Genomic DNA, 26,726 nt, shown 5'->3' with positions numbered 1-26,726 from the left:
CACTTGTGACAACTATTGATGTAGGCCTAATGTAGGGTTTTGTTTTGTAAATAAAATGTTCCAAGGAATCATCACTCATGGATTTCATACAATTTAACACCGTAGAAGGCCTACATAATTTTTCCATTCCCATTACTAAAATACTTTGAATGATGGGCTTATTGACACTATAATAATTCTCATGCTGGGAACTAATGGGACCAACAAAGTGTGACATCAATGGAGAGACAACCACTTTTCCAGGATATGAATGAATAACAATATGAACAAATTCACTGTCTATCTTTTCCTCTGTGCCAAAACCACATGAACACTTTGAGAGAAAAGTTGAGACCTGAAAGCTAGGGCAGCATATAAGGAGGAAGAAGATGAATAAAAAAAAGATAACATTTAAATGTTGTCCCTGATATACCAGCTTTTTAAAATAGGTTAAAAGAGTTCCTCTGTCACAGAGCAGTCCACTGTAGACTGAACAATGTAACCACACATACTTCATCAAATCAAATTTTATTGGTCACACATATTTAGCAGATTTTATTGCAGGTGTAGCGAAGTGCTTGTCGTCACAACCATGCCCAGCTCTAGCACAGCAGAAATGTAATGAAAGGACTTGTTGGAAAGGTGACATCCTATGACGATGCCACATTGAAAGTCACTGAGCTCTTCAGTAAGGCCAACAAATCATCCCCAACTTCCAATTCGCTCATTCATCGCCCCTTCTTTCCCCTGTAACTATTCCCAGGTCATTGCTGTAAATGAGAATGTGTTCTCAGTCACCTGGTAAAATAAGGGTAAAAAATAAATAATAATATAAATAAAATATTATGATCACAGGCCACACAGAACATGTTAGAAAGGATAAAAACTTGGCCCCCATAAGAATATAGAATAACCCTGCCATAGCCTTTCTAAGGATAGACTTTCCACTCCCTATTTAATCTTGCTTTTGTGACCTACTGGGTTCGAACTGGGTCTCCTGCATGTCACAAGACTGTGTTAGTCAACTTAGCTGAAGCCTATAGGGATAACTTAAGGAAGTTAATGTAAAGGAGGATACACTGCTTGCTTAACACGTACCGCTTCCCCGTGATTCAGCTCATACCGAGACTCAAACTCAGGACCTATGCCTCGCAAACATACGTGACCACCCACCTTAAGCGTTCCAACCCACCTCTCTATTGAAAAAGGCCTTATTCAATTGCACAGGGGGCAACCCTTTAGGCTGAGGAATGAGTTTCACAAATCCCAATCTGAAACACTAATAGAAGTCAAGATCCAGCAAGGTTACTTAAGGTTGCGTATAAAAGAGTGTGGTTTGGTGATCCATGCTTATGTGTTGAGAACCTTGCCTGAAACCGGAAGACTTGTTAGTTTGACAAGTTCGTTTGTGTTAGAAATGTGTTACTGTTAGTATAGTGACTGACTGTGTTAAGAAATCATTAGCCTCTTGAGCTAAAGCCTAGGGATTGGTCCTGTGACTTGGATGGGTCTCTTTTAGGAAGAGGTCAAAGGGGAGTGAAGTGTAACACAGGTGGTTCAATGACCACGCTCACGTGATGAGTAACTCGTCTGAGACCTGAAAATGGCATTCTCTGGCGCACAGGAGACCTGGGTTAGAATCCCATCAGTCAAACTAACACATTTCTTGAGATCTTAGGCGAAGTTGCTCATCACATGCACGGATCACCAAACCATCTCTATCGCATTCTCATTAAATAGGGTGCACAGATCCTTCTGCTTCTGTTTGCCACAATACATTTTATTGTTGTGCAGTATGCCTGATTTTGAACCCAGTCAGTTATATTGGTTCTGGGATCTGAGTTTGAGGTCAAAGGGGGTGAAATGTTATTGAGGTGGTTCGATGAACCACGCTCTTTGGATGAGTAACCTTGCTATAAACTTTAAGACTTGTGTTAGCTTCCTGAACTAATCCCTATGGGCTTTAGCTAAGTGGGCCAACACAGTCTTGTGACAGGCAGGAGACCCAGTTCGAACCCAGTAGGTCACAAGAGCAAGATTAAATATGGAGTGGAAAGGCTATCCTTAGAAGTGCAATGACAGGGCTATTCAACTATGTTCTTACGGGGGCCAAATTGAGGTTTTTATCACACTCCCTTTTAACGTGTTCTGTGCAGCCTGTAATCATCATAGAGGGGAATTGAAGGGACATCCATGTTACAGTCTTAGCTTTTAGGAATGGGTCATAAACGGTCATAATAGCTTCTAACCCAAATGGTTCAAACGCTAGAGCCAAATTCATAGATAGAAAATGTATTTAACATGCCACATTGGCTTCAGACACCGCCAGAAGCTGCTGTTGACCACAGAGAGTGTTTGATTCTATCAGGATGTTGTCTCTGGTTTTCAATCTTAATTTAGAGACTGAATCTGAGAAGTTGAATATATGAAACGTTGATAAACTTATGAAATTATAGTTTGTAAACTTGATACACAGACAACGAATGCAATATCTACCATATTGAAACTGAATATATAAATATTGAATTTGAATATTCAATTGGAAATAGAATTGTAAAAATTAATGCAATATTCAATTCAGTTTCAAATCATGAAATACAAGTTCAATTTCTGAATTCAAGTATTCAATTTGTGCATTACAAATTCTAAAATATAAAATTCTAATTCAATATCCTAATACAAATTCAAAATTATGGAATTCCAAAACATTTCTGTTGGCACTGAATTCGCTCAATACTTGTCACACTCAACAGAAGAAGGATTAGGAACATGTTTGTATATCTTTAGCAAAACAAATCAAGTATTTAGCTGACTAACCAAGGCCATTATTGACAGTTATTGATAATTGCAGCTTTACGTTCCAGGTCACTCCTGTGGAGGTCATGACCTTTTGTTGCCTTTGGCTGTTACTGTCAGGGAAACATGACTTAGAATTGTTGAAGTTCTCATTCCAGCGAAAACTATTACGATTTTGAGATAAGAAAGTGACTCTTTATTTCTGTTTTTCAGTTATAAGGAAAAAACAAGACTAAACATGGCTTTGGCCCAGTGGTAAATACTTTTCAGTTCAGTAAGTAGAAGCCAAGGTTATATGATTTAGTGAACCTAATGATCTATTCAGCTTGAGTCTTTGTTTAGAGTTCACCTTCAACTTTTTATTTAACCTAAAGAAATTGACAATGGACATATTGTTATTACAAATGATAACATAATAAGTATTGTTTACTAGTCATTTGAAAACATTACTGAAACTCGTAGAAAGAATGCACCAGGATTGCAAAATGCTATGGTGCTAAAGGCCTGTTTCTGAGAATTGAATAATATAAAACTTACTGTATTGTATGCCTTGAATAAAAAATATGTACATTCATTCTAGGCTATATTACAAATCATACAGTGCCTTCAGAAAGTATTGACCCCTTGACTTTTTCCACATTTTGTTACGTTAGAGCCTTATTCTAAAATGGAATAAATAACAAAAAATCCGCAGCAATCTACACACAATACTCCATAATGACAAAATGAAAACAGGTTTTTTGAAATTGTTTCAAATGTATTAAAAATAAATAACTGTAATACCTTATTTACACTATTCAGACCCTTTGCTATGAGACTCGAAATTGAGCTCAGGTGCATCCTCTTTCCATCGATCATCCTTGAGATGTTTCTACAACTTGATTGGAGTCCACCTATGGTAAATTCAATTGATTGGACATGATTTGGAAAGGCACACACCTGTCTATATAAGGTCCCACAGTTGACGGTGCATGTCAGAGCAAAAACCAAGCCATGAGGTCGAAGGAATTGTCCGTAGACATCCGAGACAGGATTGTGTTGAGGCACAGATCTGGGGAAGCGTACCAAAACATTTCTGCAGCATTGAAGGTTCCTAAGAACACAATGGCCTCCATCATTCTTAAATGGAAGAAGTTTGGAACCACCAAGACTCTGCCTATAGCTGGCTGCCCAGCCAAACTGACCAATCGGGTGAGAAGGGCCTTGGTCAGGGAGGTGACCAAGAACCCGATGGCCACTCTGACAGAGCTCTAGAGTTCATCTGTGGAGATGGGAGAACCTTCCAGAAGGACAACCATCCAATCTACCTACCTCATCCCCCATATTGTTTTTATTCACTTTGCTGCTTTTTTGCACACCAGTATCACTACTTACACACCATCATCTGATCATCATCATCTGCTCATCTATCACTCCAGTGTTAATCTGCTAAATTGTAATTACTTTGCTACTATGGCCTATTTATTGCCTTACCACCTCATGCCATTTGCACACACTGTATATAGACTTCCTTTTTTTCTATTGTGTTATTGACTGTACGCTTGTTTATTCTATGTGCAACTCTGTGTTGTTGTTTCTGTCGCGCTGCTTTGCTTTATCTTGGCAAGGTCGCAGTTATAAATGTGAACTTGTTCTCAACTAGCTTACCTGGTTAAGTAAAGGTGAAATAAAAATTAAAACCTTCTGTTTTTGCTTTGTCATTATGGGGTATTGTGTGTAGATTGTTGAGGGAAAATATATTTTTTAATACATTTTTGAATAAGGCTGTAATGTAACAAAATGTGGAAAAAGTCAAGGGGTCTGAATACTTTCTGAAGGCACTAGGTTACATTGCATATCTATAAACATAAAAAACATGGCATCATAGCTACATAGACCGTTATTAAAGACTAACGTATGTATATATTGGAGCTAACTGGCCTTGTTAATTTAAAATGTCTTTGTTTATATTATGGCATCACCTTATCAAGCCCAGCTAACTCCTCCACTCTGCTCACTCTCCAATCAGAACATTCAAAGTGTTTTTGGAACACGACATACACGCTACTACTATAAAAATATGAATTACATTTTCATAACGCTCTATGTAGCTATAATGCAATGTTTATGATGTGTGTATAGATGTGTAATGTATGCTTAATGGTACACATTCAATGTAAATCTGTCACGTCCTGGCCAGTATAAGGATTAATTGTTATTGTAGTTTGGTCAGGACGTGGCAGAGGGTATTTGGTTTATGTGGTTCGGGGTGGTGGTTTTTCTAAAAAGGGCATTTGATTTATGTATTCCGGGGTTTTTGGGCACTGTTCCTTGTTTATGTAATTCTGTTTAGTCTAGGTAATCTGTTTCTATGTTGAGTTAATTGGGGTGGACTTCCAATTGAAGGCAGCTGTTTGGTGTTGCCTTTGATTGGAAGTCCTATATTAGTTGGGTGTGTTTGTCTGTGTATTTGTGGGAGATTGTTTCTTGTTTTGCCGAGTGAGCCTTTCAAGAATGTTTCGTTGTTCGTAAGTTCGTTTCGTTTTGTTGTTTTGGTGTGTTCATTCTGAGTTAATAAATGTCAAGATGAGCGTACACATACCTGCTGCGTTTTGGTCCTCCATTACCAACGACAACCGTGACAAAATCGTTAACATAGATTCATAGCATCTGATACTGTAGATGCTGTCAGCATTAGGGAACTTTATAATAAAGCAGTAAGGTGATCTGTGATTTATTCATAATATATCATAGCATCTTGTGCCTTGTTACTTTACTATACAGCACCATAATGTTCTATAGACTGCATCTTAATTCATAGGTGCTATAAATATGTTTATATGGCAATATGAAACAATTCTACCCTAAAATACCCGGGGGAAAGTGTTATCCTGAATTGCTTATCTGTTTCTTATGTACTCTCTACAAGAGTAACATTTGACAATTCCTTGTGTATAGTCTTTATCTTACTGTACATTCAGCAGCATGTTCAATTGTTATTCAAGTATATTTACTAATACCTAATCCATATACATGACATAAACTGTCATTGAACGTTCATTGTCAATATCACTGTTTCTGATTCATGTGGAACAAATATTCATGGATTAAAACATTTATTTCAGAGGTCTAGAATTGCTTACAGGTTACGTCTGTGCTGTAAAGTCCTCCACTTCTAACCCCTGAAATGGTGTTACTGTAGCTACCCAATGAGGTAGCCCTATTTTCTGCTGGTGAACCAAATGCATGCTGGTCCCTTTAAATGGGTGAGAATGAACGGTGATCCAAAGCAGCCAGCTGCACTGTGGGCCATGTGTTCCTGCTCCCCTCTCATTCAGCTGTTTCCAAATGACAACACCTCCCCCTCCCCCTCCCTCTTAAACCTCCTGCTCCCGCTCTGCTCTGCTCTGAGTGCAGTCATTTCTAGTGCAGAAAAATGTCCCTGGTGACACTAAAGGATGACGCAGGCTCTCTCTCGTTTTCTCTCTTTCCTTCTCCTCTCTCTCTTTCTCTTTTCCAATAGCTCTATATATCTCGCTTTGTTCTATCTCTCCCTCTCCCGCTATATCTCTCTCCCTCTCCATTTCTCCTTGCTTTCTCTCCTCACCCTCCCTCCCTCCCTCCCTCCCTCCCTCCCTCCCTCCCTCCCTCCCTCCCTCCCTCCCTCCCCCTACCTCTTCCCCGGCACTGCAGTGCTGGTTGTGATTGCACACATACGTGCACACACACACACCACACACACACACGTTCTCACACAGCGGAGCGAAGCTGAGAGGCAGGGACTGCAGCAGTATGCACCAGCCGCGTCTGATCTGTGTGGAGACTTGAGGAAGGAGAACTGGGAAGAGGATATAATGTAGCAGTGTCTTACACAACCCAACCCCTGTGTGTACAGTAGCTACATCTCTACTCTGCAGCAGTGGCAACGGTGCATTTCAAGAGCGGACAGCTTATGTTATCTGCCCCCCTCTGACTGCACTGCCTCTGCATCCATCTCCATTCACTCTGCTCCTCCTATTCCACCTCTTCATCCTCCTCTTCCTCCTCCCGACTACGGCAACATTAGGCAGGACCACGGACCGTACGAGATCGCCAACGCTGATCGCTGGACCCTCATGTTTGTCCTGTCTGATGGAGTCGTGCTGGTTATGCTAGATCATCATCACCTTCATTAATGACTGGATTCTAATCGAGCTCAGGAGACAAGGAGAGAAAAACCATCCCCCAAAAACGAAAAAGGAGTGTTGGATGTTTGTGAACGCTCTTTGTCGGCGCTGTTGGGTCATTGGCTCTTTTCCTGTATTTGCTTGGTTGTTTTTGCCTTCTCTGAGATCGGCTAGCAGGCACTGCAGCACCAGGAAGGACTGCAGGAGCCGTGAAGTAGTATGGCATGAGGACCCAGGGGCGAGTGAATTGGAAGGGCTTGAGCTACCATTACTGCCACTGCTGCTGCTGAGGTGCTTATCTTAATTTTTTTTCTCCAGAAAGGGCGTCTGGTGGGGGTTGGGTTGGGGTGGGTTGTGACAGTGAAGGTACCCGGGACCCTGCAGAGTGGAGTGGGTGTCTCTGGCGTAGAGGAGCCACACAGATAGGCAGGACGTCCTGTGGGAAAGGAGGAGAGAAGAGAGGAAGAGGGGCTGGCTCAGGCTCAGGCCCCTGATGGTGGCTATTTTTTTCTCCCCTAGCTGAGTGATTAGGGACAGCGGGTAAAGGAAAAGATGCTTATGGGTGCAGGACGAGACACGGCGCGGGATGAGGCCCAGAAGCTTCACAGGAAGTGGCTGAAGCACCAGGCCTTCATGGCCGAGCTGGCCCGCAACAAAGAATGGCTGGCCAAGATAGAGCAGGTAAGTGGAAAGGGGAGGGGAGAGGGTGGTGGGGGGAGGTCAGAGAGAGCAGGTGAATGGAGAGGGCAGGGGAGAGGGTGGTGGGGGGAGGTCAGAGAGAGCAGGTGAATGGGGAGGGGAGAGGGTGATGGGGGAGGTCAGAGAATAGGTGAGTGGAGAGGGTGGTAGGGGGAGGTCAGAGAGAGCAGGTGAATGGAGAGTGTGGTAGGGGGAGGTCAGAGAGAGCAGGTGAATGGAGAGGGTGGTAGGGGGAGGTCAGAGAGAGCAGGTGAATGGAGAGGGTGGTAGGGGGAGGTCAGAGAGAGCAGGTGAGTGGAGAGGGTGGTAGGGGGAGGTCAGAGAGAGCAGGTGAATGGAGAGGGTGGTAGGGGGAGGTCAGAGAGAGCAGGTGAATGGAGAGGGTGGTAGGGGGAGGTCAGAGAGAGCAGGTGAGTGGAGAGGGTGGTAGCGGGAGGTCAGAGAGAGCAGGTGAGTGGAGAGGGTGGTAGGGGGAGGTCAGAGAGAGCAGTTGAATGGAGAGGGTGGTAGGTGGAGGTCAGAGAGAGCAGGTGAGTGGAGAGGGGAGGGGAGGGGAGAGGGTGGTGGGGGGAGGTCAGAGAGAGCAGGTGAGTGGAGAGGGTGGTAGGGGGAGGTCAGAGAGAGCAGGTGAGTGGAGAGGGTGGTAGGGGGAGGTCAGAGAGAGCAGGTGAATGGAGAGGGTGGTAGGGGGAGGTCAGAGAGAGCAGGTGAATGGAGAGGGTGGTAGGGGGAGGTCAGAGAGAGCAGGTGAATGGAGAGGGTGGTAGGGGGAGGTCAGAGAGAGCAGGTGAGTGGAGAGGGTGGTAGCGGGAGGTCAGAGAGAGCAGGTGAGTGGAGAGGGTGGTAGGGGGAGGTCAGAGAGAGCAGTTGAATGGAGAGGGTGGTAGGTGGAGGTCAGAGAGAGCAGTGAGTGGAGAGGGGAGGGGAGGGGAGAGGGTGGTGGGGGGAGGTCAGAGAGAGCAGGTGAGTGGAGAGGGTGGTAGGGGGAGGTCAGAGAGAGCAGGTGAATGGAGAGGGGAGAGGAGAGGGTGGTGGGGGGGGTCAGAGAGAGCAGGTGAGTGGAGAGGGTGGTAGGGGGAGGTCAGAGAGAGCAGGTGAATGGAGAGTGTGGTAGGGGGAGGTCAGAGAGAGCAGGTGAGTGGAGAGGGTGGTAGGGGGAGGTCAGAGAGAGCAGGTGAATGGAGAGGGTGGTAGGTGGAGGTCAGAGAGAGCAGGTGAGTGGAGAGGGGAGGGGAGAGGGTGGTGGGGGGAGGACAGAGAGAGCAGGTGAATGGAGAGGGTGGTAGGTGGAGGTCAGAGAGAGCAGGTGAATGGAGAGGGTGGTAGGTGGAGGTCAGAGAGAGCAGGTGCATGGAGAGGGTGGTAGGTGGAGGTCAGAGGGAGCAGGTGAATGGAGAGGGTGGTAGGGGGAGGTCAAAGAGAGCAGGTGAGTGGAGAGGGTGGTAGGGGGAGGTCAGAGAGAGTAGGTGAGTGGAGAGGGTGGTATGGGGAGGTCAGAGAGAGCAGGTGAGTGGAGAGGGTGGTAGGGGGAGGTCAGAGAGAGCAGGTGAGTGGAGAGGGTGGTAGGGGGAGGTCAGAGAGAGCAGGTGAGTGGAGAGGGTGGTAGGGGGAGGTCAGAGAGAGCAGGTGAGTGGAGAGGGTGGTAGGGGGAGGTCAGAGAGAGCAGGTGAGTGGAGAGGGTGGTAGGGGGAGGTCAGAGAGAGTAGGTGAGTGGAGAGGGTGGTAGGGGGAGGTCAGAGAGAGCAGGTGAATGGAGAGGGTGGTAGGGGGAGGTCAGAGAGAGCAGGTGAGTGGAGAGGGTGGTAGGGGGAGGTCAGAGAGAGCAGGTGAGTGGAGAGGGTGGTAGGGGGAGGTCAGAGAGAGCAGGTGAATGGAGAGGGTGGTAGGGGGAGGTCAGAGAGAGCAGGTGAATGGAGAGGGTGGTAGGGGGAGGTCAGAGAGAGCAGGTGAATGGAGAGGGTGGTAGGGAGAGGTCAGAGAGAGCAGGTGAATGGAGAGGGTGGTAGGGGAAGGTCAGACAGATCAGGTGAGTGGAAGGTGCAGGGTGATGGTAGTGTGAGCACATGATTGAGAGAGGGCTTGTGCTTGGGGAGGATAGTGTGTGTGTGTGTGTGTGTGTGTGTGTGTGTGTGTGTGTGTGTGTGTGTGTGTGTGTGTGTGTGTGTGTGTGTGTGTGTGTGTGTGTGTGTGTGTGTGTGTGTGTGTGTGTGTGTGTGTGTGTGTGTGTAAAAGGGATAGTCACGGCGGCAAGACACATTAGGCATATTTGGGGGGTTGTCATTACTCCGTTTTGATTACTCAGTCATGAGTAAACTGTAAACAAATATTGTTATATGCTTCTCTTAAGGACATCCTGAATTTCAAGTTCAAGGTTATACATGTGAAAGCATTGTTGTTATGCTTTCTGCATAACTGAAGCAGTAAACCCTGGGCAATGTATTTTTCCCATTGCCTTTTCATTTGCCCATGCTATAGCTGCATACTAACATTGGATTATATTTTACCAGTGTGTTTATTCCTCAAAACATTTATTATCAATAATTGGATGAAACGTGAACATCATGACAGTTAGTGGACAATCTATCAAACCTGTGTGCTACTGTCTACAGACAATCCATTCATGGCCTTATTTTAAGAATATACCAACAAGCCTGTATTAATAGCATAGTACTGTACAACATGCAATTGTTTGTATGGTAACTAGAGAGGCCTACAGTAAATGCTGATATCCCAGTTCTCTGGTGCTGTTTTATCAGTGAAGACAACCCATACCTGGGTTGGGTTCAATAGAGAGAATATTTTCGAAACTGGGAGGTACTACTTGAACTTGTCCAATAAGAACAAGCCTTGGTGTTACTGTGTGCCCTACTGACCCTGATCCAAGTGTTCTTCAACCACACTGCTGCAGAGAAGCCTGGTGGGAGGCTCATGTGGATGCTCCACGTTTGAATTAGTTGATTTAACTCGGAATCCCAAATCAACCCCTAGCCCATACACCTAAGGCACTCAGCCAATCAGAAGGCCAGGTGAGGCAATTGACATATTACTGCCATACACAATCCTTTCAGATCTACAGGGACTAGGGGTCGATTTAGAATAAGTCTACCCATTCCAGGAAAAGGTCTACTGTATGTAGAAACTCTTAGTTTGTAAAAGTCTTCACCCAAAGTAATTCAATTTAGGGCCAGGCTATACTGTGAGAATTAGCTTATCTAGCCCACATGCCCTTTTGAATGCTATCTTGACCACTATTGTTTATTGAGGCCTATCAAGAGATAAATGTAATCGAACAAGTCACTGCATACAAATACCTTGGCATTTGGATTGACAATGACTTATTGTTTAAAAAAACATTCGGATGAGCTTGTTAAGAAACTAAGATTTAATGTGGGCTTTTTTTTACAAAACAGATCTTCTCTCTCTCTCTCTAGTCAGCAGGAAGCAGATTGTGCAGTGAACCTATCTACCTGTTCTTGATGAGGGTAATACTATTTATCAAAGTGCAACTGCCTCTACTCTTAAACCCCTGGAGGCCGTTTCTCATAGTGCCCTTTATTTTATCACAGAAGACAGTTTTATTACTCATCACTGTATTCTTTACCAAAAGGTTGGTTGGACCTCTTTGAAGTCACGTAGATCACATCATTACGCTCTTTTTGTTTACAAAGCCTTGCTCCACAAGCTTCCGACTTACCTAACTTCACCATTAAGATTTAAAATTACAAGTTATCAAACCCGTTCACAGGGTTGGTTAACTCTGGAGACTCCTATGTTTGTCAGTGCAATTTGTGTCGTGCTGTATTTTACTTGTTTTATATTCCATTTTTTTGTTCCATGAAATTGTATATTCAGGGCTCCCTTCAAAAAGAGACACTGGTCTCAATGGTGACTCCTTGCTAAAATAAAGGTAAAAGAAAAAAAACTAAATAAAAATAGATTGGATGTGAAAACAATATAGTACTGTATGTAGGACCTAGCTAACTAAGTATTGTGGATAACACCATTTTGAAAGCCTTAAATGTCTGTTGAATTAAAATTGTATCAAAATGTATGATATTTTCATGCATTTCCGAGCACTCTTACCTTTTTTAATTTCTAAGACTTTTGCAATGTCCTGTGCTTTCTTGCAAGAACATGCCTTTTTATAAGCATATGTCTTTGTTTATTCTTGATGTGGCTGTAAAATGAAATCGGATTATATTATAATAAGTGCATGGAATAACTGATCAATCCAACTAATAATACAAGTAGTCAGAGAGCAGCAGTACCAAACATTGGTAAATCGCGATCTCTCCAACACTAATAAATCTTTGGAAAGACCAGGGCCATGTTCAGTAGGACACAAGGTCATGGAACGTTTAGAAATACATATATTTGGAGAACAGACAAACCTCTTTGCCTTGTAGAGTAAGGATTGGAGCTGGTTCTCAAATGGTTGATTTTTAGGAGAGAGGATGTACATGGTGCTGTTGTGTCTGTTGGTAGAGTAGATACAGTATAATATGTACATGCATAAAATAGCTCAGTCATAATCAGTATTGGATGTTAGTGACATACATTTAATACCTGTGATAGATATAGTATCTTGGATGAAAGCATCTTACAATTAAGTATGCATTGTTCATTATGTACATACAGTACATCTACAAATGGCTTTGAAATGTCTACTGGTGTCACAGAGAGGCCCTCGCTCGAGCTAGAATGACAGCTAGCTCAAAGTGAAAACGGAATGAAAAAGGATACCTGCTCTGCTTCAGAGTCATCAGCGTATTTGTATAACCTTTCATGCCAGATACCAGATAGATACAGTACAAAAGTACATTGAAAGAATGGACACAGAAGATGTCTGCTCTGTCTGTGGTGACTGTATCCACAAGGCTGACTAGCGGGGTTTCTCAAGGGCTCTATGTCTCTGCTAGCCCAACGCAAGATGTGTTTCAGAGACCCTCGTGTCTTGCTACTCTCGAGAACATCACTTAATCAGCCCCCACCTATCCTTCCTCCTCTCCCTCTCTCGTTACCTGAGAGACCGGGGAGAAAATATTATGCTGCGTTCTGCTGCGATTTGAGAACTCTCTGTCCTTTTGGAAGGGTTCCTGCCCCGGGCCAATTCCTCTGCTCTCCCTCAGTACTTACTCAGCAGATGGGCCTGAGTCCCAGCTTGGAGCTCTGAGCTGGGACTGGGCCTGAGCTCGGAGCTCTGAATTGGGGCTGTCTCAGTAGAGGCCTCTTCAGTCCCGTGGGGATGCTTGTCTGTAACAAAGAGAGGACTCTGGGGTTTACTTAAGGCTGACCTTGTGGCAATGCTTTGCCAATGTCAAATGCTGTGTAAACATAGAAAAACACTGTGTAAACACAAAAACACCTATCCCTCTGGAACACTTGATACTGTCAAACAAAAGCATACGACAGGATCACATCACACCCAGTTGATGTCCTTGGATTCGGTCTGGTGAACATATAATAGTTGAGGTCTGTTGTTGCTGTTTTTAAGGTGTTGGTTTTGCTGCGAAAAATTAACCATGCACTAGCCTTTTAGTCAGAATCTACAACTGCGTCAGTCACACGTTGTTTTGGTTGCCCAGAGTAGTAGCTACAATCTATCTGCACACCCACTCGAGAAACCATGTAGCTGCATCTAGCTAGCTGTATGTAAAGTATCGTTATGGTGATGTCATGGATTAGTTTAGCATCACAATATACCTGCCAATAGGGTAATTAACAGCAAATTATTCAAACCAGGCCTCTAATGTCATTTTGGGTGTGCGTCTGTATGTGTGCGCACACACGCGTGTGTGTGCATATCCATGTGAATGCCATGTTTGTGAGAGTGTGAGTGCCTATTGATTTTCATAGGCTACACATACGGTGCATTCGGAAAGTATTCAGACCCCTTGACTTTTTCCACATTTTGTTACGTTACAGCCTTACTCTAAAATTGATGAAATAACAAAATGTCCTCAGCAGTCTACACACAATACCCCAAAATGACATAGTGAAAATATGTTTTTAGAAATCGTTTCAAATTCATAAAACCACAAACAGAAATACCTTATTTACACAAGTATTCAGACCTTTTGCTATGAGACTCGAAATTGAGCTCAGGTGAATCCTGTTTCCATTGATCATCCTTGAGCTGTTTCTACAACTTGGTTGGAGTCCACCTGTGGTAGATTCAATTGATTGGACATTATTTGGAAAGGCACACACCTGTCTATATAAGGTCCCACAGTTGACAGTGCATGTCAGAGCAAAAAGCAAGCCATGAGGTTGAAGGAATTGTCCGTAGACCTCCGAGACAGGATTGTGCCGATGCACAGATCAGGGGAAGGGTACCAAAACATTTCTGCAGCATTTAAGGTCCCCAAGAACATAGTGGCCTCCATCATTCTTAAATGGAAGTAGTTTGGAACTGCCAAGACTTTTTCTTGAGGTGGCCGCCCGGCTAAACAGAGCAATCGGGGTAGAAGGGCCTTGGTCAGGAGCGTGACCAAAAACCCGATGGCCACTCTGACAGAGCTCCAGAGTTCCTCTGTGGAGATCGGAGAACCTTCCAGAAGGACAACCATCTCTGCAGCACTCCACCAATCAGGCCTTTATGGTAGAGTGGCCAGACGGAAGCTACTCCTCAGTAAATGGCACATGACAGCCCACTTGGACTTTGCTAAAAGGCACCTAAAGGACTCTCAGACTACGAGAAGCAAGATTCACTGGTCTGATGAAACCAAAATTGAACTCTGGCTTGAATGCCAAGCGTCACTTCTGGATGAAACCTGACACCATTCCTACGGTGAAGCATGGTGGTGGCAGCATTATGCTGTGGGGATGTTTTTCAGCGGCAGAGACTGGAATACTAGTCGGGATCGAGGGAAAGATGAACAGAGTTAAGTACAGAAAGATCCTTGATGAAAGCCTGCTCCAGAGTGCTCAGAACCTCAGACTGGGGCAAAGGTTCACCTTCCAACAGGACAACGACCCTAAGCACACAGCCAAGACAACACAGAAATGGCTTCGGGACAAGTCTCTGAATGTCCTTGAGTGGCCAAGCCAGTGCCCGGACTTGAACCCGATCGAACATCTCTGAAGAGACCTGAAAATAGCTGTGCAGCGACGCTCCCCATCCAACCTGACAGAGCTTGAGAGGATCTGCAGAGAAGAATGGGAGAAATTCCCCAAATACAGGTGTGCCAAGCTTGTAGCATCATAACCAAGAAGACTCAAGGCTGTAATCGCTGCCAAAGGTGCTTCAACAAAGTATTGAGTAAAGGGTCTGAATACTTATGTAAATGACATTTTTCAGGGGGGGTTTGTGTACATTTGCAAAAATTTCTAAAAACCTGTTTTTGCTTTGTCTTTGTTGGGTATTGTGTGTAGATTGATGAGGGGAAAGAAACTATTTAATCAATTTTAGAATACGGCTGTTACGTAACAAAATGTGGAAAAAGTCCAGTGGTCTGAATACTTTCCGAATGCACTGTATAGCACATGAGTGTTTATACAGTATTTCTATGTCTGTGTATTTTATGAATATGTGTGCATATGTGTTTGTTAGTGTGCTTCTCAGTATACAATGTATTTACATAGGTGTGTGTGCCCTGCACATCCCCCTTTCCTTTTCTCTTCCTCTTTCTCCTCTCACTCATACCTCCCTCTCCTCTTTTCTTCTTTCTCTCTGTCCTCCTTTCTCCTCTCCATTTCCTCTCCTCCCCCCACACTGATTTCTCTTCTTCCTTCTCTCTCCCTGTGTGTCAGTGAAGCCAAGGGAGAGGAGAGAGATCTATCCTGCTTTCTGCTGGCTCTGCATTATGCGAGGAGGAGAGAGAGGCAGAGAAAAAAAGAGAGAGAGGGAGAGAGAGGGAGGGAGGGAGAGAGAGAGAGGGATAGAGCGCTGGCAGCAGTTAAGCATAGAGACTGTGCCAAGAGGAGGAATGCAGCACTGCATTATGAAAGCCAAAGGATAGGTCCAGCTATCTCTGAGAAAGATATAGGAGAGAAACATACAGCAATATTTACAGGATGAAATATGTTATATTCTGGGTTATTATGTATGTCCCTGCAAGGAATAGTTTATAGCAACACCAGTTATTTTCATTTAGCAGAGTATTTAGAGTAAAGGAACAATTCTATTCAGGCTTCTCTTCTTGAAAACTAACATTGCGCTAAGCAGGTCTCTACTACACTTATGGCTATGAAGGTCTACTACGTGTGTATACAGTACAGGACAGTATGTCATTTTAACTGCACAATTTCCTCTGGCTCCATACGGCTGACTGACATTCAGTGGTCCTTGATACTAGAGATGATGAGGAAACGTCTGATATGAACGCTTGTCATAGGAAACACCTCCTGTTCCTCTCAGTCAGAGCATGGGAGGAGACGGGCATTGCAGAATCTATTTCAGGAGACCTGGAGTGGAGCCACAGAGAGAGCCTCATATATATATATATATATATAACACACACACACACACACACACACATAGAGACAGACAGAGAAGGAAAAGCTTTGATCTCTCTCTCCACATCTATCTCCTCGTACAGCTCACATCATGCACAAAGCCCAAGATTTAGAAGAAGAAACCCTTGAGTGAATACAGGGAACTGTTGTGCTTAGACAGACAGACCAGGGGTGTATTAGGGCTTTCCATGCATTCTTTTTTTTAGGTCAGCCCGGGGCTAGGTTTTGTTATACACCTGCCTCTGTGCGAGTTAAAGCCATTCAAGGCACCAGCCTTTTGGCATTGCGAGGGCTATTGTGGCTTTGCTCATGAGTTAACATGGATTCTGGGACAAAGATCAGAAATGAACCACACACTTGTTATAGCCCAGAGTTTGAACAAAAGATTATGGGACATTTGGGGTTGTCTTAACAGGTGTTTTTGACCAGACACAACATTGGTGGTCAATCAAAGGGTGTTTGTCTTCCCTTTCCCGAAACAACCTTTTAGTTAGGAGTCATGACCTTTAAACAGAGACAGTGCTATGGTTTTCTGTGGTGACTTCAAAAGATGATGCTTTGGATCTCTGGGACCCCTAGCCTTTTTTGAGGCACTGTAGACTTGTGTGTAGACACAGATGATTTCCATGGAATTCATTTGAAAGCAACCTGATATCAGCCTGATTGCAAAAATTGCCCTAGCTTTGTACGACCACTGTTCCCGAGTGGCGCAGCGGTCTAAGGCACTGCATCTCAGTGCTAAAGGTGTCACTACAAACCCTGGTTCAATCCCAGGCTGTATCACAACCGGCCATGATCGGGAGTCCCATAGGGCAGTGCACAATTGGCCCAGTGTCGTCCGGGTTAGGGGAGGGTTTGGCCGAGGTAGGCCGTCATTGTAAAATAAGAATTTGTTCTTAACTGACAAGCCTAGTTAAGTTAAGGTTAAGTAAAAAAAAAAAAATGTATGGCCATGATAAACATTAGTTTGATATGATGGGCGGTCAAGTCACTTATGCATAGGCAGAGAGACATGAAACATTGTCTATGCTTCAATCTGCTGCAGTCATCTTGCACATTTCACACTATGCTTTGTTAGTAAGAACTGATCTTATTTGGCTTGGGTTTAATCATTTGATATTTTCTAGCATTATACAGAAAATAGTAATATTGTATGGAGATTGTGTAGCCTGTATTTGAGAGATTTTCAGCATACTGTACTAAATGAGGAAACAATCAGCACAGCTAGTGAGTACACTCCCTCCAAGGGAAAGCTGACATTATACTAGTGTACATGTTGGAGGGAAACATTACATCTCTCAGTTGAGAAATATAACTGTTCATTGCTTGATTTAACATATGAGTTTGAGTTTATCACTGTATCAGCAGCAGAGCAGCTTTACAGTTACGACAATGGTATATGATAATACAGCATGTCACCTGAACTTCCTCAGCTTATATTTAACTATACAAACATTAAATTAATTGTTGGCCATGTAAGTGGCTATACTTAGGATAAGCTAAACTAAGAAAATAACTTTGGTAGGGTATATACACTGCGTGCACAATTATTAGGCAAGTGAGTATTCTGATCTTATTGTTTTTATTCACATTTTCGAACTCCAAACCATATAAACTTGAATGCTTATTGGATTTACTCATTTTCAGGTGATATGTATTTGTGTAATGAGGGAGGGTGTGGCGAAAGTGAATAACACCTTATATCAAGGTGTGCATAATTATTAGGCAGCCTCATTACCTCAGGTAAAATGGGCCAAAAAAGAAATTTAACTGACACTGAAAAGCCAAAAATGTAAAATGCCTTTCAGACGGATGCGACACTCTTTAAATAGCTAAACTATTGAAGTGTGACCACCAGACATTCAAACGTTTTGTTGCGAATAGTCAACTGGGGCGCATAAAACGCATGGGGAAGAAAAGGCGCAAATTAACTGCAAAAGACTTGAGAAGAATTAAACGTCAAACTACCAGGAACCCATTATCCTCCAGTGCCACCGTATTCCAGAACTGCAACCTACCTGGAGTGTTCAGAAGTACAAGGTGTCAAGTGCTCAGAGACATGGCCAAGGTCAAGAAGACTGAAACAAGACCACAACTGAATAAGATTCACAAGTTGAAGTGTCAAGATTGGGCAAAGAAATACCGAAGACAGATTTTTCAAAGGTTTTATGGACAGATGAAATGAAAGTGACTCTTGATGGACCAAATGGATGGGCCCGTGGCTGGATCAGTAATGGACACAGGGCACCACTTTGAGTCAGGTGCCAGCAAGGTGAAGGAGGGGTACTGGTATGGGCTGCTATCATTGAGGATGAGGTAGTTGGACCTTTTCGGGTTGAAGATGGACTGAAACTCAACTCCCAAACCTACTGCCAGTTTCTGGAAGATTCTTTCATCAAACAGTGGTACAGGAAGAAGTCCTCAGCATTCTAGAAGGGCATGATCTTTATGCAGGACAATGCTCCATCACATGCATCCAAGTACTCCACTGCTTGGCTAGCCAGCAAGGGCCTCAAAGATGCCTGAATAATGACCTGGCCCCCTTCCTCACCTGACTTAAATCCTATTGAGAACTTGTGGGCCCTTCTCAAACGTGAGATTTACAGTGATGGAAGACAATACACCTTTTTGAACAGCATTTGGGAGGCTGTGGTTGCTGCTTCAGTGAAAATTGATTGTGAACAGATCAAGAAACTGACAGACTCCATGGATGGAAGGCTCATGGCAGTTATTGAAAATAAGGGTGGCTATATTGGTCACTGAATATTTTTGAAAGGCCAAAAATGTTATATAGTATAATTGTCATTTTGTGTTACTTATCTGTTACACTTACTCTAAAAATTGAGAATAAACAAGTGAGTTGAGATAAATTATTTTTGTAATTTAGTTGCCTAATAATTCTGCACACTAATAGTTGCCTAATAATTGTGCACACTTATATATTTCCCTGAGAAAGACAAAACTCACTTTTCCTTTGTTAAACATTCAGGTTTGAGGTTCAATAACATTTTGGATTGACTGAGAGCATTGTGTTTGTTCAACAATAAAATGAATCCCGAGGAATACAATTTGCCTAATAATTGTGCATGCAGTGTATGTAACCACTGTACTCTCTCCTCTTCCCCTCTATGTGCCTTCAGGAGGGCCAGGAGCTGATCGATGAGAAGCCGGAGCTGCGTTCAGTGGTGCAGCAGAAGCTGGAGGAGATCAGGGAGTGCTGGACTGACCTGGAGAGCACCACCAAGGCCAAGGCCCGGGCTCTGTTTGAGAACAACAAGCCAGAGCCGGTGGTGAAGAGCTATTCAGACCTGGACCACCAGCTCTCTGGCCTGGAGAAACAGCCCCCTCAGCTGGAGCAGGCTCATCACCTACCCACCTTCAACGAGCAGCTGCATAAATTTCAGGTGTCTATTACTGTTATAGGTTGCTTTTCATGATTTTTATTGCTATGGCAGTTATTTTGTGACAACACATTTCAACTCATTTTATGTTAATTTATGTAATATTTCCAATCCAAATGTCTGTTAATGCTATAGAAGCCATTGTTGTTGACTTTTACATACCAAGTTCCCTGCCATCAGACACTAGGCTGGTTGTCGACCGTATAGTTTGTTCTTAAAGCCAGCTAACCCATTACATTGCATAACATTGAAACACAACACACACAAGAAAATAGCTCAAAGTGCTGTTCAAGCCCATGTGCTGTGTGTTTGGGCATCAGTCTCTCATCATCTATTCCTAACTTGACCTCCTCCTTCCCCCTGGCTGGCCTCCCTCAGTCTCAGATGGGGAACTTGTACAAGGACGTAGGGGAACTAGGGTCCCTCCAGGGGGTGTGCCTCCCCCAGCGAGGCAGCCTGGTGAAGGGTGGGGAGGGAGAAGGGGGCGAGCAGCCAGCCGTAGTGGAGACCCGCATCGTGCGCCTCATTGAGCCCCTGAAGGAGAGACGTCGCATCCTGCTGGCTTCCAAAGAGATGCACCAGGTCGCTCAGGACCTAGAGGAAGAGATAGTGAGTGACTGACACACTTCATTACTCCCTGGTGCCTCTAGCCTTTCTTTCCCTATGTTGATTGATTTAATTTATTTGACTATTTTTTAAATGCAAAAGTCAAAAGTTTGGACACACCTACTCATTCAAGGGTTTTTCTTTATTTTTTACTATTTTCTACTTTGTAGAATAATAGTGAAGACATCAAAATGATGAAATAACACATATGGAATCATGTAGTAAGCAAAAAAAGTGTTAAACAAATCAAAATATATTTTATATTTGAGATTCTTCAAAGTTGCCACCCTTTGCCTTGATGACAGCTTTGCATAGTCTTGGCATTCTCTCAACCAGCTTCATGAGGTAGTCACCTGGAATAGATTTCAAATAACAGGTGTGTCTTGTTAAAAGTTCATTTGTGGAATTTCTTTCCTTCTTAATGTGTTTGAGCCAATCAGTTGTGTTGCGACAAGGTAGGGGTGGTATACAGAAGATAGCCCTATGTGGTAAAATACCAAGTCCATATTATGGCAAGAACAGCTCATCTCAACCCAATTGAGATGGTTTGGGATGAGTTTGACCGCAGAGTGAAGGAAAAGCAGACAACAAGTGCTCAGCATATATGGGAACTCCTTACATTTACATTTAAGTCATTTAGCAGACGCTCTTATCCAGAGCGACTTACAAATTGGTGCATTCACCTTATAATATCCAGTGGAACAACCACTTTACAATAGTGCATCTAAATCTTTTAAGGGGGGGTTAGAAGGATTACTTTATCCTATCCCAGGTATTCCTTAAAGAGGTGGGGTTTCAAGACTGTTGGAAAAGCATTCCAGGTGAAGCTGGTTGAGAGAATGCCAAGAGTGTGCAAATCTGTCATCAAGGCAAAGGGTGGTTATTTTGAAGAATCTCAAGAATTTGTTTAACATTTTTTTGGTTACTACATGATTCCATATGTGTTATTTCATAGTTTTGATGTCTTCACTATTATTCTACAATGTAAAAAATAGAAAAAAATTAAGAAAAACCCTTGAATGAGTAGGTGTGTCTAAACGTTTGACTGGTACTGTACATAAGTGCGCTCCAGCTGGTGACGCCTCCACATGCAAAACATACTTCCCTCTCTCCGTGGCATCTTTCCTTCTCTCCCTCTCTCCACCTTTATCTCTCCATCTATTCTGTTATTTTCTATCCTATAGCCTCTTAAGGTGTCTAATATGATTTTCTAAATAGTTCTTATGTTCTGTGGTCAAAGGTTGACGATGTCTCCCATCCTTTATCAATTAAATCATCAGGGTCTCCTCTCAATGAGATAGGTTTGTACAGACTGTCACTGACCACAATTTGCTGATTTGTTATAGCTGTGGATCCAGGAGCGGCTTCCTCTGGCCTCCTCTAAGGATTACGGCAACAACCTGCAGAGTGTTCAGCAGCATGTCAAGATCAACCAGGTGAGAGACGGATGACCTCTATATGAGCACACAACACTATCTCTTCACAGCACAGCATAAACTCAATGACTATCGCTGCTCACCTCAGACCTAACTATAGTCCCCACACAACAGGACACATCGCCACACATTTTTATAAAGGAAAGCGAAAATGTGAGCTCTTATTGGACAAATTCAGATAATGCCTCCCAATTTCACTCTGTTTCGAGGCGTTTTTACCCAGCTAAACATGACCCCTGGTTCTTATTGGCCCGTCAGACACTGCAGAGGGATCTGCAGGGGCGCCAAGCGCGGGTGGAGGAGGTGTTGGATCGGGCGGGGATCATCGCCTCTCTGCGGACCCCCGAGGTTGACTTTGTGCGTGAGGGGGCGGGGCATGTGCGTCAGGTGTGGGAGGTGCTGAGGCTGGAGGCGGAGAGGAGGTCTGTGATGCTGGATGTGGTGCTGCAAGCCCAGCAGTACTACAGCGAGGCAGCCAAGGTGGAGTCCTGGCTGGCAGGCCAGAAACTGCACCTCATCAATGAGGAGAAGGGCACGGTACGCATGGGTAGCATGGTATCATGAGATTGAATTGGCAGGGTGGGTATGAGACTGGCCCATTGGTTAGTAGTCCACAGTGCTCCTGGAGGACCTTTACCATGATTTGCCTAATGTGCCTGTTAGTTTTTTTTTACAAAAAATGTATGTCTGGTTGATGGTTTGGATTTTGTCCCTAATATGAGGTCACTGTTGTGTAGGACGAGGAGAGCACCCTGCAGCTGCTGAAGGAGCACCTGGCCTTGGAGGCGACGGTGGAGAACTACGCTGAGACAGTGGGCATGCTCTCCCAGCAGTGTCAGCGACAGCTGGAGCTGGGGCACCCAGACAGGCACGGGCAGACACACTGACAGTCACACCCAGGCTCAAACTACATCTAAACACATGCTTCAATGATACTCCAACTCATACCCACAAACAACAGCTAATTCACTGGTGAAATTTTACCATAGACCATACAGAAAATAAAACGGGCTCAGTTTGTATAGGCTACTAAATTTCAGTGAACGATCCGTTATTTTACTGTCTACTGTGTCAGTTTCCCTCTCAATATCCCCCCTCTCTTTCTTTGACAGTGAGGGGATCACCAAGCAGCAGTCCCACATAGACCGTCTGTATGTATCTCTGAAGGACATGGTGGAGCACAGGAAGACCAAGCTGGAGCAGCAGTACTGGATGTACCAGCTCAACAGAGAGGTGGAGGAGTTAGAGAAGTGGATCACTGAGAGGGAGGCCGTTGCCAGCTCCACTGAGCTGGGTCAAGACCTGGAGCATGTCACGGTCAGTCTATCAATCAATCAATCAGGCAATGAATCAATCAATCAATTGACAATGGATGGTCACAATCAGTCCCTGGCGAATTACATTGTCATGTGTTTATTCAATAAACATAATTTTTGTGAGTATTTGAGTGTTAAAAACACAACTGAATGACACAAAATAAAGTGCAATATAAATGACAAATGAAATACGATACCTGACCTCTATAACTCTGGTCCCAAGCTTATTCTGGTCTCTCTCTCTCTCACAGATGCTACAGGAAAAATTCACCAAGTTCTGCTCAGAGACCAACAGCATAGGCCAGCAGAGGATGGAGCAGGTGAATAAGATGGTGAATGAGATGATAGACTGTGGCCATACGGACGCGGCCACCATAGCTGAGTGGAAGGACGGACTGAACGAGTCATGGGCCGACCTACTGGAGCTCATGGAGACCCGAAGACAGATGCTGGCAGCATCACACCAGCTGCACAAGTTCTTCACCGACTGCAAAGAGGTACAGCTCAGTGTTTCTCTAAGATTATTTTCTAGGTTCCCCAAGATTATTTTCAATAAGCAGAGGGAAACATAGCTAGGCAGGGAGACCTGACCTGCCTGTACAATGGTGGGAGAAACACTAGTACCTTTCGGCTGGATTTATATTAAATTACATCAAACATCATAGTGCTTGGAGGTGCTGGTAGACAGTGTAGACACTTTGTGAATATCCCTGGTGTGAGGTTGTATTTGTGAGGGTCTTGTGATGATGATGCTGTCTGTCCTGTGTTGTGCTGTGCTGTAGGTCTTGGCTCAGACTGCGGGGAAGATGAGGCAGTTGCCAGAGGTGAGGGCGTGCCAAGCCAGCATCGCCAACCCTGCCACCCTGCAGAGGCTCATGCTCTCCTTCGAGCACGCCCTCCAGCTGCTCGTCTCACAGGTATTGGTATTTGATTAGGATCCCCATTAGCTGTTGTGATAGCAGCAGCTACTCTTCCTGGGGTCCACAGGTGAGTGTAGACGAGGTGATTTGGTGAAATGTCCCCCTCTGACCTTAGAGGACCGTCAATGCACTTTGGCTCTCCTCTAACACCATTCACTCAAATAAGTAATGCTCCTGGAGGGCATGAGGACGTTACAGATGTTAACCCCAAGATACACAGTGCAGTAAATAGAATACCAATATGGACACAGTAGCAAAGATGAAAGATATTGTGTACCATATGTACCATATGACTGGAGTCATACTTTTGCCTCAACCCTAGCTAGCACACCTGATTAACCTGGTTGTATTCTAAACTGAAGACCAACCATGGTTAGTTGATGATTTGAAATGACAGAGGCATGTCCTATGTTGTATTCCAGGTAAGGCAGCTGCAGGAAAATGCGGCCCAGCTGAGGACCATCTATGCCGGAGAGAAGGCTGAGGCCATCATGAGCAAAGAGCAGGAAGTGATGTCAGCATGGAAGGAGCTACTGGTTTCCTGTGAGGCCAGTCGTGTGCAGGTCACCTCAGTGACAGACAAGGTGCAGTTCTTCTCGGTGGTGCGCGAGCAGCTCATGTGGATGGAGGGCATCATGGGACAGATTGGAGGGGACGACCCCAGGTAAGTAATGGAAGGTCTCCTTACCTGAACTAAATGCTAATTGTCAGCCATTTTGATAATCTCATAACTCTGATACTTGACTTGATAAATAGGCTCTTCTTAGTTTAAGGATAAAAAGGAAATGCATCTGTAATGTATATACTGAACAAAAATATAAAAGCAACATGCAACAATTTCAGCGAGTTACAGTTCATATAAGGAAATCAGTCAATTTAAATAAATTAGGCACTAATCTATGGATTTCACATAACTAGGCTTGGGCACAGCCATGGGTGGGCCTAGGAGGGCATAGGCCCACCCACTTGGGAGCCAGGCCCAACTACTGGGGAGCCAGGCACAGCCAATCAGAATTAGTTTTTCCCCACAAAGGGCTTTATTACAGACAGATATACTCCTCAGCTGTCCAGGTGGCTGGTCTCAGACCATCCCGCAGGTGAGGAAGCCGGATGTGGAGGTCCTGGGCTGGTGTGGTTACACATGGACTGTCTTTGGGAGGCCAGTTGGACGTACTGCCAAATTCAAAAAAATTACATTGGAGGCGGCTTATAGTAGAGAAATGAATGTGAAATGATCTGGCAACAGCTCTGGTGGACATTCCTGCAGTCAGCATGCCAATTGCACGCTCCCTCAAAACTTGGGACATCTCTGGCATTGTGTTGTGTGATAAAACTGCACATTTTAGAGTGGCCTTTTATTGTCCCCAGCACAAGGTGCACTTCTGTAATGATCATGCTGTTTAATCAGCTTCTTCATATGCCACAACTGTCAGGTGGATGGATTATCTTGGCAGAGGAGAAATGCTCACTAACAGGGATGTAAACACATTTGTGCACAAAAATAAGCTTTTTGTGCATATGGAACATTTCTGGGATCTTTTATTTCAGCTCATGAAACATGGGACCAACACTTTACATGTTGCGTTTATATTTTTGTTCAGTATATATATGTTATCTTCTATTTTAGTAACCATTTCAGGCACCCCTAGTAGAGCTAATACCTTCTTGATTGGCACATACTGTAGATAGACCCATTCATGTTATGCAATAAAGCTGTACTTAGTTTAAGAATAAAATGCTTTGACACCTTGACCTCATTTCTTTTAATATCTGCTATTCAGTTTAATTTGGTTGTGAAAAATGAGGGGAATATATGTTGTTTTTGTTTACAGTATTTAAGTAGTCCTCATTTATATTTAAGGATACATCACATACTTAACTCTACTTTCTTTAGCTGGTTTCTCAGAACCCACTAATCAAGCACCTGGCTAACATTTCACACATACTCTTTTCACACTAGCTGAGCTGAGCCGACCTGTACTTCGCAGGCCTGGTTACAGTATGTATCTACAATACAGTTGCTAGAACCATACTGGAAAGTACAATATAGGGAAAATGGTAATAGGTCCCTGTCTTCACTCTTCTTTTCTGACATTTGCATTTTGTGCTTCCCTCCTGTCTGACGCTGTCCTATGGGGTGGCTTCCGCCAGGGACTCGTCTTCTGCAGAGGTGATGATGAAACAGCATGGTGAGCTGAAAGCCAAGATGGATGGCCGTAGGAAGACAATACAGCAATGTGTGGAACTGGGAAAGATCCTGCTGGCCGCAGGCAACCCAGCCTCCGAGGAGGTCAGCATCACATATAACCTCACCTACATAAGTCTACAGCAAAACCAGATTACACTGAATCTGTATGCAGCAAAACCACACATAACACTGTATGGATCCAAACCACACTTCACATCACACTGTATGCAGCAAAACCACACTTCACATCACACTTTATGCAGCAAAACCACACTTCACATCACACTTTATGCATCAAAACCTCATTACACACTGTACTCACCTAGCACAAAATGTTCTGAGAACCATATGTTTCTTAGGACAACCACACTGTCACCAAGCTCTATGTTTTTGTTGTTGTTGCATACAACCATCCCACGACTTTCAGGGAATGGTGCAGGATAGTTGCTTGGCTTTGGAACATTCTCAGCACATTTAAGGAACTTGACAAAAAAAAAATATTTTCTTGGTATTTCATTATTTTAACAGAATATTTTCTAAAAGTTCAAACATGGTTACATTTAATTTACAGTTTGGTAATGGAACGTTCTCCAACTGGTTTGACATTGGGAATGTTCTCAAATAGTTTAGAGAACAACTTTCTTTTGTGGGAATTTCAGTACTTCAGCATAACGTTTCCTACCGGTTTCCTCATGATTCTAATTAAAGTCATATTCTCAAATTGTTCCAAGAACGTTAAGAAAACTTTACATAAAAACCACAAGAAAATGTTAGTAATGCTCA

The 26,726-nt window shown here is 43.8% G+C and overlaps 1 protein-coding gene across 1 annotated transcript in view; it reads left to right on the top strand.

Moving 5' to 3' along the window:
• Positions 1–6,441: 6,441 nt before the first annotated feature.
• LOC106603546 (uncharacterized) overlaps positions 6,442–26,726 on the top strand; it is a 33,351-nt gene continuing 13,066 nt past the window's right edge. Inside the window, exons 1-11 of the mRNA XM_045717106.2 lie at positions 6,442–7,601; positions 19,217–19,480; positions 19,856–20,086; positions 21,430–21,519; positions 21,778–22,056; positions 22,257–22,387; positions 22,632–22,836; positions 23,087–23,332; positions 23,618–23,752; positions 24,178–24,419; positions 25,907–26,045. Of these exons, the coding sequence (XP_045573062.2) occupies positions 7,473–7,601; positions 19,217–19,480; positions 19,856–20,086; positions 21,430–21,519; positions 21,778–22,056; positions 22,257–22,387; positions 22,632–22,836; positions 23,087–23,332; positions 23,618–23,752; positions 24,178–24,419; positions 25,907–26,045 (2,091 nt within the window). The 5' untranslated portion in view covers positions 6,442–7,472. The remainder of the gene's footprint in view (positions 7,602–19,216; positions 19,481–19,855; positions 20,087–21,429; positions 21,520–21,777; positions 22,057–22,256; positions 22,388–22,631; positions 22,837–23,086; positions 23,333–23,617; positions 23,753–24,177; positions 24,420–25,906; positions 26,046–26,726) is intronic.

Source organism: Salmo salar, chromosome 04 (genome assembly GCF_965601325.2).
Source record: "Salmo salar chromosome 04, fSalSal1, whole genome shotgun sequence".
Classification (NCBI taxonomy): domain Eukaryota; kingdom Metazoa; phylum Chordata; class Actinopteri; order Salmoniformes; family Salmonidae; genus Salmo; species Salmo salar.
This window is presented reverse-complemented; position numbering and strand designations above follow the sequence as displayed.